General features: G+C 33.5%; 2 protein-coding genes across 3 annotated transcripts; both read left to right on the top strand.

The window, feature by feature from the left end:
• Positions 1–1,766: 1,766 nt before the first annotated feature.
• On the top strand, positions 1,767–4,948 carry LOC108220816 (WAT1-related protein At2g37460). Of its 2 annotated transcripts, none has more exons than XM_017394677.2 (7): positions 1,767–3,107; positions 3,178–3,240; positions 3,334–3,450; positions 3,581–3,827; positions 3,907–4,068; positions 4,246–4,397; positions 4,506–4,948. In XM_017394677.2, the coding sequence occupies exons 1-7, from the start codon at positions 2,917–2,919 to the stop codon at positions 4,702–4,704; spliced, it is 1,131 nt and encodes a 376-aa protein (XP_017250166.1). In that variant the 5' UTR covers positions 1,767–2,916; the 3' UTR covers positions 4,705–4,948. The 2 variants fall into 2 exon arrangements, with proteins under 2 accessions (XP_017250166.1, XP_017250167.1); XM_017394678.2 differs by having other exon boundaries at positions 2,943–3,075.
• A 3,357-nt stretch (positions 4,949–8,305) lies between these two features.
• Positions 8,306–10,318, top strand: LOC108222480 (WAT1-related protein At2g37450). Its single transcript, XM_064093980.1, has 6 exons — positions 8,306–8,479; positions 8,570–8,632; positions 8,940–9,227; positions 9,303–9,464; positions 9,634–9,785; positions 9,902–10,318. The coding sequence occupies exons 1-6, from the start codon at positions 8,306–8,308 to the stop codon at positions 10,176–10,178; spliced, it is 1,116 nt and encodes a 371-aa protein (XP_063950050.1). The 3' UTR covers positions 10,179–10,318.
• Positions 10,319–14,551: the final 4,233 nt, after the last annotated feature.

Below are 14,551 nucleotides of genomic sequence, written 5' to 3' on the forward strand. Positions count from 1 at the left end.
TGTTTGAAAAGTTTATTGGAATATATGATTGGGAGTCGGATGTGAAGTTTTTGAGAATAGGTGGCTGTAGTTTGTTGCAAGAGCATGCCTTGGCAGAGGCGCAGAGCTAAGTAATAAAGCGCCATCAAAATCAAATTATGCAATGTTTTGACCCAAATTGTGTGTCTTGTGAAATTTGTAGTGCAGCTAAATTTTATATATTTGCTTTGTTTGCACTTTTATGTTGTGTTTGGTTGGGGTGAATGATTCCGGAAGGAATGGAATGAAAAATGAATTATTTTATAGATAATTTTTAAGAAATTTCATTTCTCCCTCCATTCCATTCCTTACATCATGTCAATTTGAGATGGAATGCTTCATTCTCTCTCATCCTCAATTTCTTCTCAAATCTCATCATAACATTTTTGCACTTCTTCAATTTTTTTTCAAAACTTTCTTCCTATCTCTATTAGTTTCAAGTATTTTTACTCATTCCATTCTCCCCAACCAAACACAATATTAAAGTTTAATATAAAACAGTTCTCTTTGGACTGCCAGACCGAGCTGAATGATTCACGGAGCTATCCCATAATCAACAATCATCTTAATTTATTGTATATATTTCAATCAGCCATACCATTATTAAAATTCTTTTTTCATTTAAATTTTATAAACAGTGAAATATTTAGTGGGAGTTGGGAATTATTGATTTAGGCGACAGAGAAACATAAGTTGATGCATGAATAGATTTCCACTGGCCAATAATATAAGAAAGTGCTGCGAGAATTCGAAAGGGCATTTCCTTTCTAAGACGTCTTCGCATATAAATTAAGAGGATGAGAAACTCGTAAACATGGGAGAAAATGGTGAGGGTTTTTGAACTAAAATTTGAACTTGATATCTCCACAGCTGTCAGCTGCTAAGTTTTTTATTCATATAGAAATAACTATAAAGGATTGTAGGGGGTTCTCATGAACCGGCGGCAACTCTGCTTGCAAACTTTTTGTACTAATGCAGCACCATACCACAAATTATCAAATATACAAAGGTATTTTCTTTAGAGTAATGCAGAGCTATTGACAACAAAATCCACCACAATTATCTCTCGGTTGTCATTAGTCGATAACAATTCTAGTGATGTTGGCCAATTCGTTGTAAACTTTATCTAACCAAATTTTATTAAAAGATAGGTTTGAAGTAGAAGAAAGATAACTTAGTTACAATTTTTTTCCACTTTAATAATCCATTATAAATCGAATGACTTTTTTACCTAGTTACCATTCAATTTAACACATCATTTCTTATGTGTTGAATAAGGTGGAACTGATAAAGTATCAGGCTTTGATTAAGTCAAACTCAACTTAATGGTCGTGAATATTTTTTTAATATTTAGTGATCAATTTGCAAGATTTAATTAGTTGAGTGATGTCATGTAAGGGAGAAAAGTATCACTTAACACCGTATTAAAATAATTCTTCAATTTCTAAGCTAAGAATGAATACCTTTAACAAAAAGAAAATTAATGTCAGATATGTTTTCAATTTTTTTTCAAATCTAGTTGACAATATATGATTAGTTTAACTCAAATTACAGTAATAATAACAAAACTCATGTATACACATGAATCATCCAATTAAAATTAGCGATGTGTCACGTTATTCGGAAGAAAAACTCCAAAACGAAAATACCACAAACAAACACGAAACAGAAAGTAGCAAATGTGGTCATGTTAACACACCCACGCAATCAAATAATAACAGAGTTGCATTATTGCATATGTAAATAGAAACTGAATTGAATTTCATGACACATACTCTCAGAGTAGTCTCAGTTTTATCTCTTCAACGACATCGATACCGTCCCACCCTACGCGACGCCAACGTGTTTTTAAATAGACACTCTTGAGTCTTGATAATCAGATGCTCATGCAGTCCATATCTCTGCTTACAGACTGAGTTACCCGGTATTCTTTGCCCACACACATCATTTCGTACATAGATGATCATGGACACAATAAGTCAATTACGAGGATTCGGGGATAGTCTAGAGGCAAGCTCTTTCTCTTTTCCTCTCATACACTCGATTCTGAAGACAAGATGGGCTCGAACCGTTGGTTTTCTTCCCCTGTGCTTGATAAAAACTACTAAAAATAAATAAATAAGCGGATTATAAGCAAGGGATGATCAGACGAAATAAATGATGTGAGAGTTTATAATTTGGAAGTGGAGTTTCTGGTGCATTGCTGATGCGGCTATGCATAGAGCATAAGAATAGAATAAAGCATCAATAATGAGGATTCAAATGCCTTTAAACTTTTGTGTAGGAATCAAGTGACAAACTCAGATCAGGGGACGATTTCAATTTATATATGGAACAGGCCAAACTGATCCCTGCACACATTACATATTCTACTGCAGTGCACACTGCAAAAGCTTATTTAATATATATTGATTCACTTATGCAAAACATAACTCCGTTTAGTAATTCATCTCCTAACTCTGTTTGAAGACATGAGCCCCTTCACTTCCCCTCTCATGTTCGACTACTCAATACACGCTCCCTCTGTACTTAGAAATTTATATCATTGATAGGTAGCATATCAGACATAGCAAGTTAAACTAACCGCCACTTTAACAAGACAACTTGGCGAAAGATGGAAAAGCAAATCCATTAAACGAGTGATCCTAAAACACAAGCTAAGTACTAGTCTAAAGTTTCTTGGTCCCTAGTGGAGCCATTCTCAGGATATCATATCCGAAACTGGGGTCAGATTACTCCATAACGAGTAATTTCAAGTATATCAGAAGACTGGAGACCCTGACTCACGTGAGATTAAAAGTAAAGAATTAAATGTGGTCTGAGTAAGTTTTACATCCACTATAAAATGTGGCTGGCATAGAAGAGGTTCAGTGAGTTGCTTTCTTTGGACAACAAAGCATGTCAACAAGCAAAGTATTTAGGAGGGCAAAGCCCTTTCTTGCAGTCCTCTTCTTGCAGTTTGGGCTAGCAGGAATGGACATCCTTTCCAAAGCAGCACTAAACCAAGGGATGAGCAATTATGTATTCGTTGTCTACCGCCATGCCATTGCCACCATCGTAATTGCTCCTTTTGCAATTATCCTCGACAAGTCTCTCTCTCACTCTCTCAGTTTAATCAATTATTTTAAGGTGCCAACATCTAAATTGAATTATGTACAGGAAAGTAAGGCCAAAGATGACAAAGGCGATGTTCGGAAAGATTATGCTTCTTGGCCTGTTAGAGTAAGCTTTTAAAGATTATAAGATTATATTAATAAAATCCTACTCAAAAATTTTATATCCTTGTGTGATTAAACATATTTCTTGGTTCTGCAGACCAGTTATCGATCAGAATCTTTATATTATGGGGATGAAAAACACGACGGCAACATTTGCAGCCGCTATGTGTAATGTGTTACCTGCCATAACATTTGTCATGGCTTGCATTTTTGGGTAAGCTAGTATACCTACTTCATTTCCTACTTTAGTTGATCCTGCTAAAGATTTTTTTACTAAAAAAGGAAAATTAAAAGCACAAACCCACAAAGCAGTCGCATTCTAACATGTATAAAATTTCTCGTAGACTTGAGAAAGTTAAATTAAAGAGTATCAGAAGCCAAGCTAAGGTAGGCGGTACACTAACTACTGTCGGGGGAGCCATGCTCATGACGCTTGTCAAAGGGCCAATTATTGATCTAATATGGACAAAAGGAAGAACAGGAACCCATATATCCCAAACAAATGGCGGCGTGGATCTTCAGCATTCAGTTAGGGGTTCACTCATGATCACAGCGGGGTGCTTCAGTTGGGCTTGTTTCATGGTTCTACAAGTAGGAATCTACACACTACCTATATTTTTCTCTGATTAATCTACAAAATATTTTAGACAAACTATAACTTTTGTTTTAGGCAATTACACTCGAGACCTATCCTGCTGAGCTCTCTCTAACAGCTTGGATATGCCTGATGGGCACCGTGGAGGGAAGTGTAGTGGCCCTTGTAATGGAGAGGGGAAATGCTGCTGTTTGGTCCCTCAACTTGGACACTAAACTACTAGCAGCTGTCTACAGTGTAAGATGGATTTTACGTGCTTATATTGACAGAGTGCCATTTATCTACTTGTATTTAAGGTTTACCCAACGCTAAGTCCCTAACATCTCCATTCATCATGGTCTAATGAAGCTCCTAACTTATCTACTTGTACTAATTTAATAAAATCTTACAATATGCTTAATGAAAAATATGCAGGGCGTCTTTTGTTCAGGGCTCGCTTATTATGTGCAAGGAATAATAATGAAAGACAGAGGACCAGTTTTTGTGACGGCATTTAATCCACTAAGCATGATCATTGTCGCTGTCCTCGGATCCTTCATCTTAGCGGAACAGATGTATCTGGGAAGGTAAAGCCCAAATTTGCTTCTCAATCATGTATAGCTAAAAATAATAGTATCCTTCTCTATATGTGAATAAATCAAATCCTGATTAACATCTGCAAACTTTGTTTACAGGGTAATTGGAGCTTTTGTAATAGTTGCTGGACTTTACCTTGTTGTATGGGGCAAGAGCAAAGATTATAAATCCGATACTAAGACCCCGTCCATGGACGAACAGAAAACAGCAAACTTTGGACAAATGAGAGATGCAAGTAACACTAATGACGAAGAAAACCACAAGGTCATAACCATTAATGAATCTACAATGAAGTAAGAGGAGAAGGAATCGTACAAGGAATACAACACTAGTCTGTTGCATTACCTTTTCTATAAAAAATACAACAGTCATCTTAATTTCAGGGGCAATATCCAACTAGGAAGAGTACTTGTAAGCAAAAGAAGTGGAAAGGAGTTGGCAATGCATAGTACTTCTCATCAATTTTCGAACATGTATATATAATATTATCATCTAATGTAATAAGAAATTACTATAATTTTTGCAAATACTGTTCTCATAATAGCGTTGTTGATAAAAACATTGTGAAACTAAATATCTTTCATATCACCATTCAATGCCTCGCTATCACTCCCCTTCTCCCTGTCAGATAATTGTGTGCATGTAACGGGGGTCAAGTGTCTACCTCTATCGGCTTGATATGTTGTGTGTGTGTCTGTATGTGCGCTTGAAGAGTTACACCAGGAGATACTTTCACCAGAATCCAGATATTCACCTTATATGTGACAACTTAACATGGCATGATCCTGCTAGCCTCCTAACTTGTAAATGAAAAATAATATTAATAAAATATCGCCCCCAAAAGATGTACTTAAGTTCTCATCCTCGAGTACACTGTGCACATGCCAGGAGCAACTCTGGACATGGAAACGAATTGTAAAGTAAAGCAAAAACACTCTCATTGAGTTGAAACATTTTGTTTGATAACAGTGTACACTGAATAGGATGATGGTCCATAATCCTATTAATGATGGTTAGAGCATCTGCTACAGTTTTGGCTAAATTAGAAATGCAAGATATTGTGCAAATTTGTTGAATCTCTAAGAGATTTTGTTTGGATGATACAATCTATATTGACTATATTTTGAAAATGATATGATATTATTATTTTGAATTATTATAAATAGAAAATATTAGTTTAATATGGTATTATGGTAATATATGATGTGAATCTTGCTAAAGGTATGATTATATATGATATGAAATCTTGCTACATGTAGGCTGATCAAATATGATCAAATATAAACAACATTAGTTATTCACTATTATATTATATCCTTAATCCTTATAGATAAAAAGCGTATATAGGATAATTTGGTTGTTTGGTGTAGAACCCTAAAATAATATTCCTTTTATATTCTAAACAAAACAAATAGAGATTTTGTAAAAAACAAACGGAAGCAAATTTTATAATTAAAATATGACTTCTATTTCTTATATGTCTAAATACTGCAATATAAATACGAACCGTTAGATCTTATTTTTGATAAACAGTTAAGATTACAAAATAAATAAAGATAATTCTGTATAATATTTAAATATAATATATAATTTATACTTTTGATGTTCAAAATCAATTAGAAGTGGTTCTTGTAATTAAATATAATATGTCCCCTATTCTTTTTATGTTCGAAACAAAATAGAAAGAGGTTTTATAAAAATAAAATACAAGTAGGTTTTTTAATCATAATACGATTTTTATTCTTTTTATGTTCTAAAACCCAATAAAAAGAGGTTTTGTAAATAGAATATGACTATTATTATAAAATCCATAACTACTTTTACTACTTCCTATTTTATGTTCTCATCAAATATAGTTGTTAAATCATTGCTAAATCTTTTATTTTACTAAAATGATAATCTGGATTTAAAAATTATAAACTAGCATATAAAATATTGGTAACATAATTTATAAAGTAAATCATTATTATAATACATCTACTATATCAATAAAAATATTTTTAAAAATATTTGTACATCATATAAAATTATTTAAATAAATTTATATTTTCAGAAAATATTTGTGCATGACACGAATTATAAGCTATCTATACTATACAATAATTAGCAAACACGGGTATAATTTGTAATACTAAATTTTTGTTATGTTTTTATTGTCTAGTCATGTTTTTTTAGTCATTCCTAAATTATCATGGCTTGAAAATGAAAAAGGGAAAAAATCCAACACTTAAATACCAGTGGAGCCTCTAGAGGTCACTTACTTTCAGATGATTAAATAGTTCGAAAGACTAGAGGTCAAATTATTACTATATTGTAACTGAAGTGGTTTCAGTGTTTTTGTTCTAGGTTAAAACTGAAGTGGTGGTAGTGGATGGTATTTACAGTGAATTTAAATTTACTTGAATCAAGATTGTATGTATATCATGTACTCCTTCCGTCCCATTAGATTGTATACAGTTTCTTTTTTGGGACGTCCCATCAATTGTATACATACAAAAAATGGTAAACTTTTATAATATAAAAAACTTAACAACACCCACTACCTTCTTCCACTACACCCACTTTATACATTAAATATTAGTAGGTCCCACCATTTTACTAACACTACACTCATTTTACACATTAAATATTAATGGGTCCCACCATTTCACCCACTTTTCTTACTTTTCATCACCAAATTACACTTTTTCTTAACCTCCGTGCCACTCCCCATACGTATACTAGTCAATGGGATGGAGGGAGTATGTGCTTAGAGATAACATGAAGGTTGGTAATGTTGGAGGGGAAGTGTTGATTTTGTTACACGTAGATATACATGCAAATGTGTCGACGTGTTGATGGAGTAACTCAAATCAGAGTGTTGATGCAATAACTCAATTTTTTGTCTTTGATTTTGTGGATATTCAAGGTGTTGTGAATATCTTCCTTGAATTTCTAATGACAGGAGATTTAGGTGGAAAATGGTACTCCCTCCATCTCATTTTAAGTGTCCATTTTGCAAATTTCACACATATTAAAAAACAATTAATGTAAATGTTTTGATCATTATCTTCCACAACTAACCAGCTTAGTTTTCATACATAATAATTATGCACCTCATTAATTACTCTGTATTTGGACCTTTTTTCACTTCAAATTACATTTATTACATTCATAATCCCTCTAAATACATTTATGATTCTATATTGGAAATAGTATAAAATTTACATGGATTAAAGAGTATGACACATAGGGGCCATTTGGGTGAGCTTAAAATGAGTGCTTCTTGCTTAAAATTAAAAAGTGGAGTAGAAGTTAGAAGCAAGTTAAGACTTATAAGTAATTAAAGTGTTTGGAAAATAAGCAGAAGCCCTGAAACAAAAGCTAGCATTCCTAACTTTTTATAAGTGCTTCTCGACTTTTTAAACATACGGTACGAAATAAGTGCTTCTAACTTATAAACCAGAAGCCCGGCTTTTAAGCCGAAAACAAACACCCCCATATTTTGGGATTTTTTCTTTTGGCAAAGTGGACACTGAAAATGAGATGGAGGGAGTACAAGACAAATCTACATGCATATGCTCCCAAGTCCCAATTCTGTTCTGATTATACTTTATCTCTACATCTCTGAACTTTACAGTTGTTCTAGCAGAAATTTGTACTATCCCAATTCTTTTCTTCATTCCATTCTTACCAATTTTAATTTTAACTCAGCTCACCAATTTTAAGATACCTACTAATATATTTTTCACAAACCTCGTTACAAAATATAAGTATCATTTCATTTATAAAAAAAATCTCACCCTTCACCTCTGCCAACATCCATTTGACCGCATAAGTTGGTCCATATTATATCATCCCCATTCGTTCTATAAGGCATAAAGGAGGTCTAGTGAGAGTTTTCTCTAAATAACAGATCATGCCAAAAAGCAAAGTGTTTTCGAGGGTTAAGCCCTTTCTTGCAGTTCTGTTTTTGCAGTTTGGGCTAGCGGGGATGGATGTTATTTCCAAAGTTGCACTCGATCAAATGATGAGCACCTATGTGTTTGTCGTGTATTACCACGCTATTGCCACTATTCTTACTGCTCCCTTGGCAATCATCCTCGAGAAGTCTCTTTTGCACTCTTTCTCTTTGTTTCATTACTTATTTAAAGGTGAAATAATTATATTGATCTTTGTACAGAAAAGTGAGGCCAAAGATGACAAAAGCAATGTTTGGAAAGTTTATTCTTCTTGCCTTACTAGAGTATGTTGATACTAATAACATCCTATATACTTGGAATTTGTGAATCTTCATGTGAAAAGTCCAACTCAATATTTTGCAGACCAGTTATTGACCAGAATCTCTATATGATGGGGATGAAAAACACGAGTGCCACGTTTGCAGCTGCTCTATGTAACATTTTACCTGCCATAACATTTGTCATGGCATGGATTTTTGGGTAAACAATTATTAATACTTTCTACCTACTTTGGTTGTCCAAACAAATCGATGAGTCCTTGATAGAGAAAGTTTAATGTCGAGTAGAAATCCTACATCTACCTGTGGGTAGACATTTAGTAGAAATCTATTTCAATACATATATCTGGTTTCTGGCAGGCTTGAGAAGGTTAAGTTGAAGAGTATCAGAAGCCAAGCTAAAATAGGCGGCACACTGACTACTATCGGAGGAGCCATGCTCATGACGTTTGTCAAAGGACCAGTTATTCATCTAATGTGTACAGAAGGAAGAACCAATCCTGTTCAACGAAGTAATGGAGTAGGTTATCAACATTCACTAAGGGGTTCTCTTATGATAACTGCTTCATGCTTCAGTTGGGCTTGTTTTATGGTTCTACAAGTGAGAATTTACATATCTTCTGTAATTAAATTTTGCCAAATCTGCTATGAAAAACCTTATTTTTCCCTCTATCAGGCAAATACACTAGAGACATATCCTGCTGAGCTCTCTTTAACAGCTTGGATATGCCTGATGGGCACCGTGGAGGGGGCCGTACTTGCCCTTGTAATGGAGAGGGGAAATGCTGCTGTTTGGTCCCTCAATTTCGACGCTAAACTACTAGCAGCTGTCTACAGCGTAAGGACTTCTATAAAAAGTATTTGTACAGATTATCAGTTATCTACTTGTGCTAAGGTCTTACCCAGGGCCCAAGATTCCTAGACCAGCAAGATTTGGGGAAGGTACTAACTTTAATTACCTGCACTAATTTAATTATATCTTACAATTTGTTCAATAAAATATGCAGGGCATAATTTGTTCAGGACTCGCTTATTATGTTCAAGGAATTGCAATGAAAGACAGAGGACCTGTTTTTGTAACGGCTTTCAATCCACTGGGCATGATCCTTGTCGCCGTCTTAGGATCCTTCATCTTAGCAGAACAAATACACCTGGGAGGGTAGATACCAGACTCACTTTTCAATCATATATAGACACAAACCTCCAAAAAAAAGGAGTCTTGAGCTTAAATTAAATTAAGAAGAGCTTAAATAATATTTATACCTTTGTCTGCAGGGTCATCGGAGCCTTTGTGATAGCTGTAGGAGTTTACCTTGTTGTGTGGGGTAAGAGCAAAGATTACAAGCCCCGGGACCTGTCAATAGACAATGAAAATGCATTGAAGTCTGAACAAATAATAGACGTAAGCAGAATGAATGATGAGGAAAATCACAAGGTGTCTGAACAAATGATAGAAGCAAGCAGAATTTATGACAAGGATCATCACGAGGTTCTAGCCATAAGTGAATCTATGGAGGAAGAAAAAGAATCAGACAAGACTCTTGTAAATTAAATAAAGCTTTTAGCTGCTGTCTACTCTTCTTAAATAAAACAAATGCAAAAACTTATTATAAAAACATCCTAGTCTTAGAGGGGTGTATTCGATCGAGATTTTAATGGATTGTTTTTAGTCCATGGATTTTAATGGATCATATGTAATTTTGATTTTGTGCGGATTCTTGATATAATGTCGCAGAGTTGATAGGATTTAAGCACAATACTTCGAAATCCCATTGATTTTGGTGGGATTACAAAAAACTTAAAATACACTAAAGAATGCCACAAAATCCATCAATTTATGAAATCCAAAAATATCCATCAGCATTTGAATACCATCAGATTTTAATGGATTTTAAACAATCTCAATTGAATATCATCGGATTTTAAAGCATAATTTAAAATCCCAATTGAATACCTCAGGATTTTAATGGATTTCAAACAATATCAATCGAATACCCTCGGATTTCATGGGCGCAAAAAAATGCTTTAAAATCCCAATCCAATACACCCCTCTTAGTGGATTTATAGAGACTTGACTATAATCTTTTAATAATGATAATCCCATGTCCGCTTTTTAGAAAAATAATTTCTAATATATTGCATGTAATAAAAATAATACTTGTTAGAGGCAATAAAATAATACCTCCTCAACCAAGTATTACAGGAAATTACATAGTCCTATACTCCTATCCTTTAAGGTGAACAAAACACATGTAAGATTGTAGTTTCTTAACGGGCTAAATATACTAGGACCAATAGTTATGAGACTGTAATCTATGGACTATAATTCTCTCAAACGAATATAGCCTAAGAGTTATCATATATAAACCATAAGTGGGAAGGAATTGGCATTGGATTCAAGTAATTCAACCCACTTTCATGATTGCTTAATGCTACTATGAAAACATCTATATAATTTTATGGAATAAGTGGTTACTACATTCTTTGCTAATACTGCTCTGACAATCACGCTTTGTCAATTACAATAATGCGAAAATAGGAGTTTATATATATGTGTGCGTCTTCTCATTTGGCACGATATTAAGTGTCTAATTGTCCTACATAATCATCAGAATTGGTAAAGATATCCAAAGGTTGGAGGATTACTCATTCCATCTTCTTCCGATCCCCAAAAGGTAGGCTGACTCTTCGATTTATCCCTAACTGCAAATAGCCAAACCTTTGCTTAAAAAAATATAAGTGCAAACATTTGGTTTATAATTGTTTAACCACTCATTTTATCTTCTAGCTTGACTTCAGATTGTAGTTAAAGTAGCACAGAATGGAAAACAATAAAGAAGCTTAACAGTATCAGGACAAATGAATAAATCCAGAAAACTACTGCAAACAAGCAAAAATATTTAATAACTATCTTAGTAGGTTAGTGCGTCACCCCCAGATCCCCATTAGTAATATATATATAGGCAATTTCTCAAATGAAAACCACTAAAATAAAAACTAAAATAGAAACCAAGAAAAATTATACCTAAATGACCTCACCCACCCCCTATATGTCATCACCCACCCCCTATATGTCATCACCCACCTAGGGCCCACCCTCACCCCCACTCAATCCACCCCGGGCCCGCTAGGGCCTCACCAAGACTCCTCACAGGCCCTGGACAGACTCCAGACAGACTTAAAGAGCCAAACCTTGGCCCCACCATGGTCCCACTACGTCCCGACCCGGCCCTATTAGGCCCCACTTAGACCCCGTCTAGGCCCATCTCGGGGTCCATCCCCGGTCCCAAAACCCGCATCATTCTACTTAATCGCATTGGTTTCTATTTGGTTTCTATTCTAGTAGTTTTTATTGGAGTAGGACCATATATATATATATATATATATATATATATATATATATATATATATATATATATATATATATATATATATATATATATATATATATATATATATATATATATTATATATATATATATATATATATATATATATATATATATATATATATATATATATATCAAAATGATCTTTACCCAAATGATTCAAGGAAATATAATCATAATAATGTACAGGGTAACTAAAGAAGATACATAGACTGTTTCTCTTAACTGCTCAAAATTTTAAAACATGAATTAATATCGGTAACCGGGTGACGAGAGCATTACTCATGATCCAAAATTTTATCCAGAAGTGTTGCTTGACCGTGAACTCGATGTCATATGGAAAATTCTGTTTTCTTTCGATAATTGCAGGACATCCATATCTTCTCTACCTAGTCTCGCTCTTTCAGTCCAGAGGCCAAACGAAAGCAACTAAAACAAAATGGTGTGCTGTGTTTTGCAATGTCCTACTCATTGGTAAATTAACCCCCAATTCCATGTCCCTGCCAGAAAAATGAACATCTTAATAGCCTCCTAGATTAAATCAAGATGCACGTGGATTGGATAGAGTGATCTGAATGAATAATTATGAGCACCACTTTGTATATGGGCGTTGACCCTCACTATCGCAATTTTTAAGAAAAATGCCTTCAAATACCGGTTCCGGAGAAGATGGCCGCGAGCTATCATTTTACGATTCAAAACCCTAAATTCTCTAGTGTTTATTCTCCTTTTCTTCTTAACACTACACGATCTACGTATTGAAACCCTAATGCTATAGCGTTTTGCTCCTAAAATGCCGGATTGTGTAGCGTTTTGTAGGGTTTTTCAATCCCAAACACAAAATGATCTAGCTGTCTTCCAAAATCATAATGCTAGATTATCCGGCGTTAATAAATGGTTTACGAGTCATTTTTTTTATTATGTTATTTTGGACATTACTCGTGAGTTTTGTGATATCAGGGGCCTTTATCTCTCTGTATATCCACCCAATTTCGCAGACATGCTTACACCGCCACATTAATTAAAATGTGGTTGATACTTGAAGCTACCTAATAATAAAAAAGCGAGCCCATAAAAATTAAATTAACAGTAGCATGGGCATGATGAACTAAAAGATATGTTTATTAAAAATAGAATGCATGAGAGTGAAGCTTCGGAGTTTGCTTACCAGAGTAGTAGCCCTGGAGGAAAAACGTCGTCATATCTTTCGCTCACCTTTCTTCGCACATCTTCGTGCTTCACACAGAGGATGTTGGGAAGGCTAGACAGGCCCTCATTATCATATCACGTTAAAAAAATGGACACCTGAAACCGTTTATTTTTTTTTTCTTTTTTTGACAAAACACCTGAAACCGTTTATTAATCCTACTTCACGTGATGTTTGGGATATTCATTTCTTTACATTTTTTTAGGTGACTTACACATAGACGCATATAAAATATAGTCATAACTCTTTTTTTTTGAAAACTTTTCTTATTTGTATAAAAATTTAGATATTCAGAAAAAAACTCAAAATAATTTATCAAACTATATCTTATGAGAGATTCGAATGCATGCCAACCCTAGTGTAAACAATTGTGGAGGACTTAGGGATTATTGTTTTGTTGATTGTCTAGCATTTTGCTAGGGATTTAACATCTATTATTTTCTGTTAGGATTTAAAAAACATACCGTATTTTGCTGGGTTAAAACAACAAACTGCTACATAATTCAACGTTTTCTTCTCAAATTGAAAACACTACATTATCCTACGTTAATAATTGGTATTTAAGATTATTTTTCACAACTATGTTATTCAGGACATTACTATCAGATTTTATGAGATATGGGACTGATTTTCTTATTTTTATATATATAGTTCAATATACGCGATCATGATTTTTTTAATTGATTATATTAATTTTTCTTATATTAATTTATATTATATATATAGTTCAATATACGAGATCATGGTTTTCTTATATTAATATTTCAGAGAGTTCAATCCTAATTTTATGTTATCAGTAACTTATAATTATTAGAAATAACAAAAGTCCGTGAAATTGATAGATTATTCAAATTAGTGATGCTATAAATTTTATCACTAAAAATCATGTCAATAAAATAAATCATTTATAGAATACACATGCCACCTCGGCATTTTAAGTTATTATGTCTATTTCATTCGATTCTATACAATTTCTTTTTTGGGAAATTCTCTAAATATATTTATTTGAAAAATAGTAAATATTTCATAACAAGAAAATAAAAAATAATAAAATTTTATAATATAAAAGTTTGATTATACTATTTTTTTTCTATTACATACTAAATTACATTTTTTTTAAAATCTTGTTCGTGTATACTATGGGACTGAGGGAGAATATTTTAAACTTCAGATAAAATCACTTGAAGTTCAGGTTTAAATGTAAAACAAACAAGATCATGGCTCAAGTCGGAGACTCTCAATCTAGAGTAAAATTAATAGTCGGAATTAGTTGAAATACAAATACATGAAAAACATTGCATTTTATATTAGAAATTCTTATGGAAAACT

Source organism: Daucus carota, chromosome 5 (assembly GCF_001625215.2).
Source record: "Daucus carota subsp. sativus chromosome 5, DH1 v3.0, whole genome shotgun sequence".
Lineage (NCBI taxonomy): Eukaryota > Viridiplantae > Streptophyta > Magnoliopsida > Apiales > Apiaceae > Daucus > Daucus carota.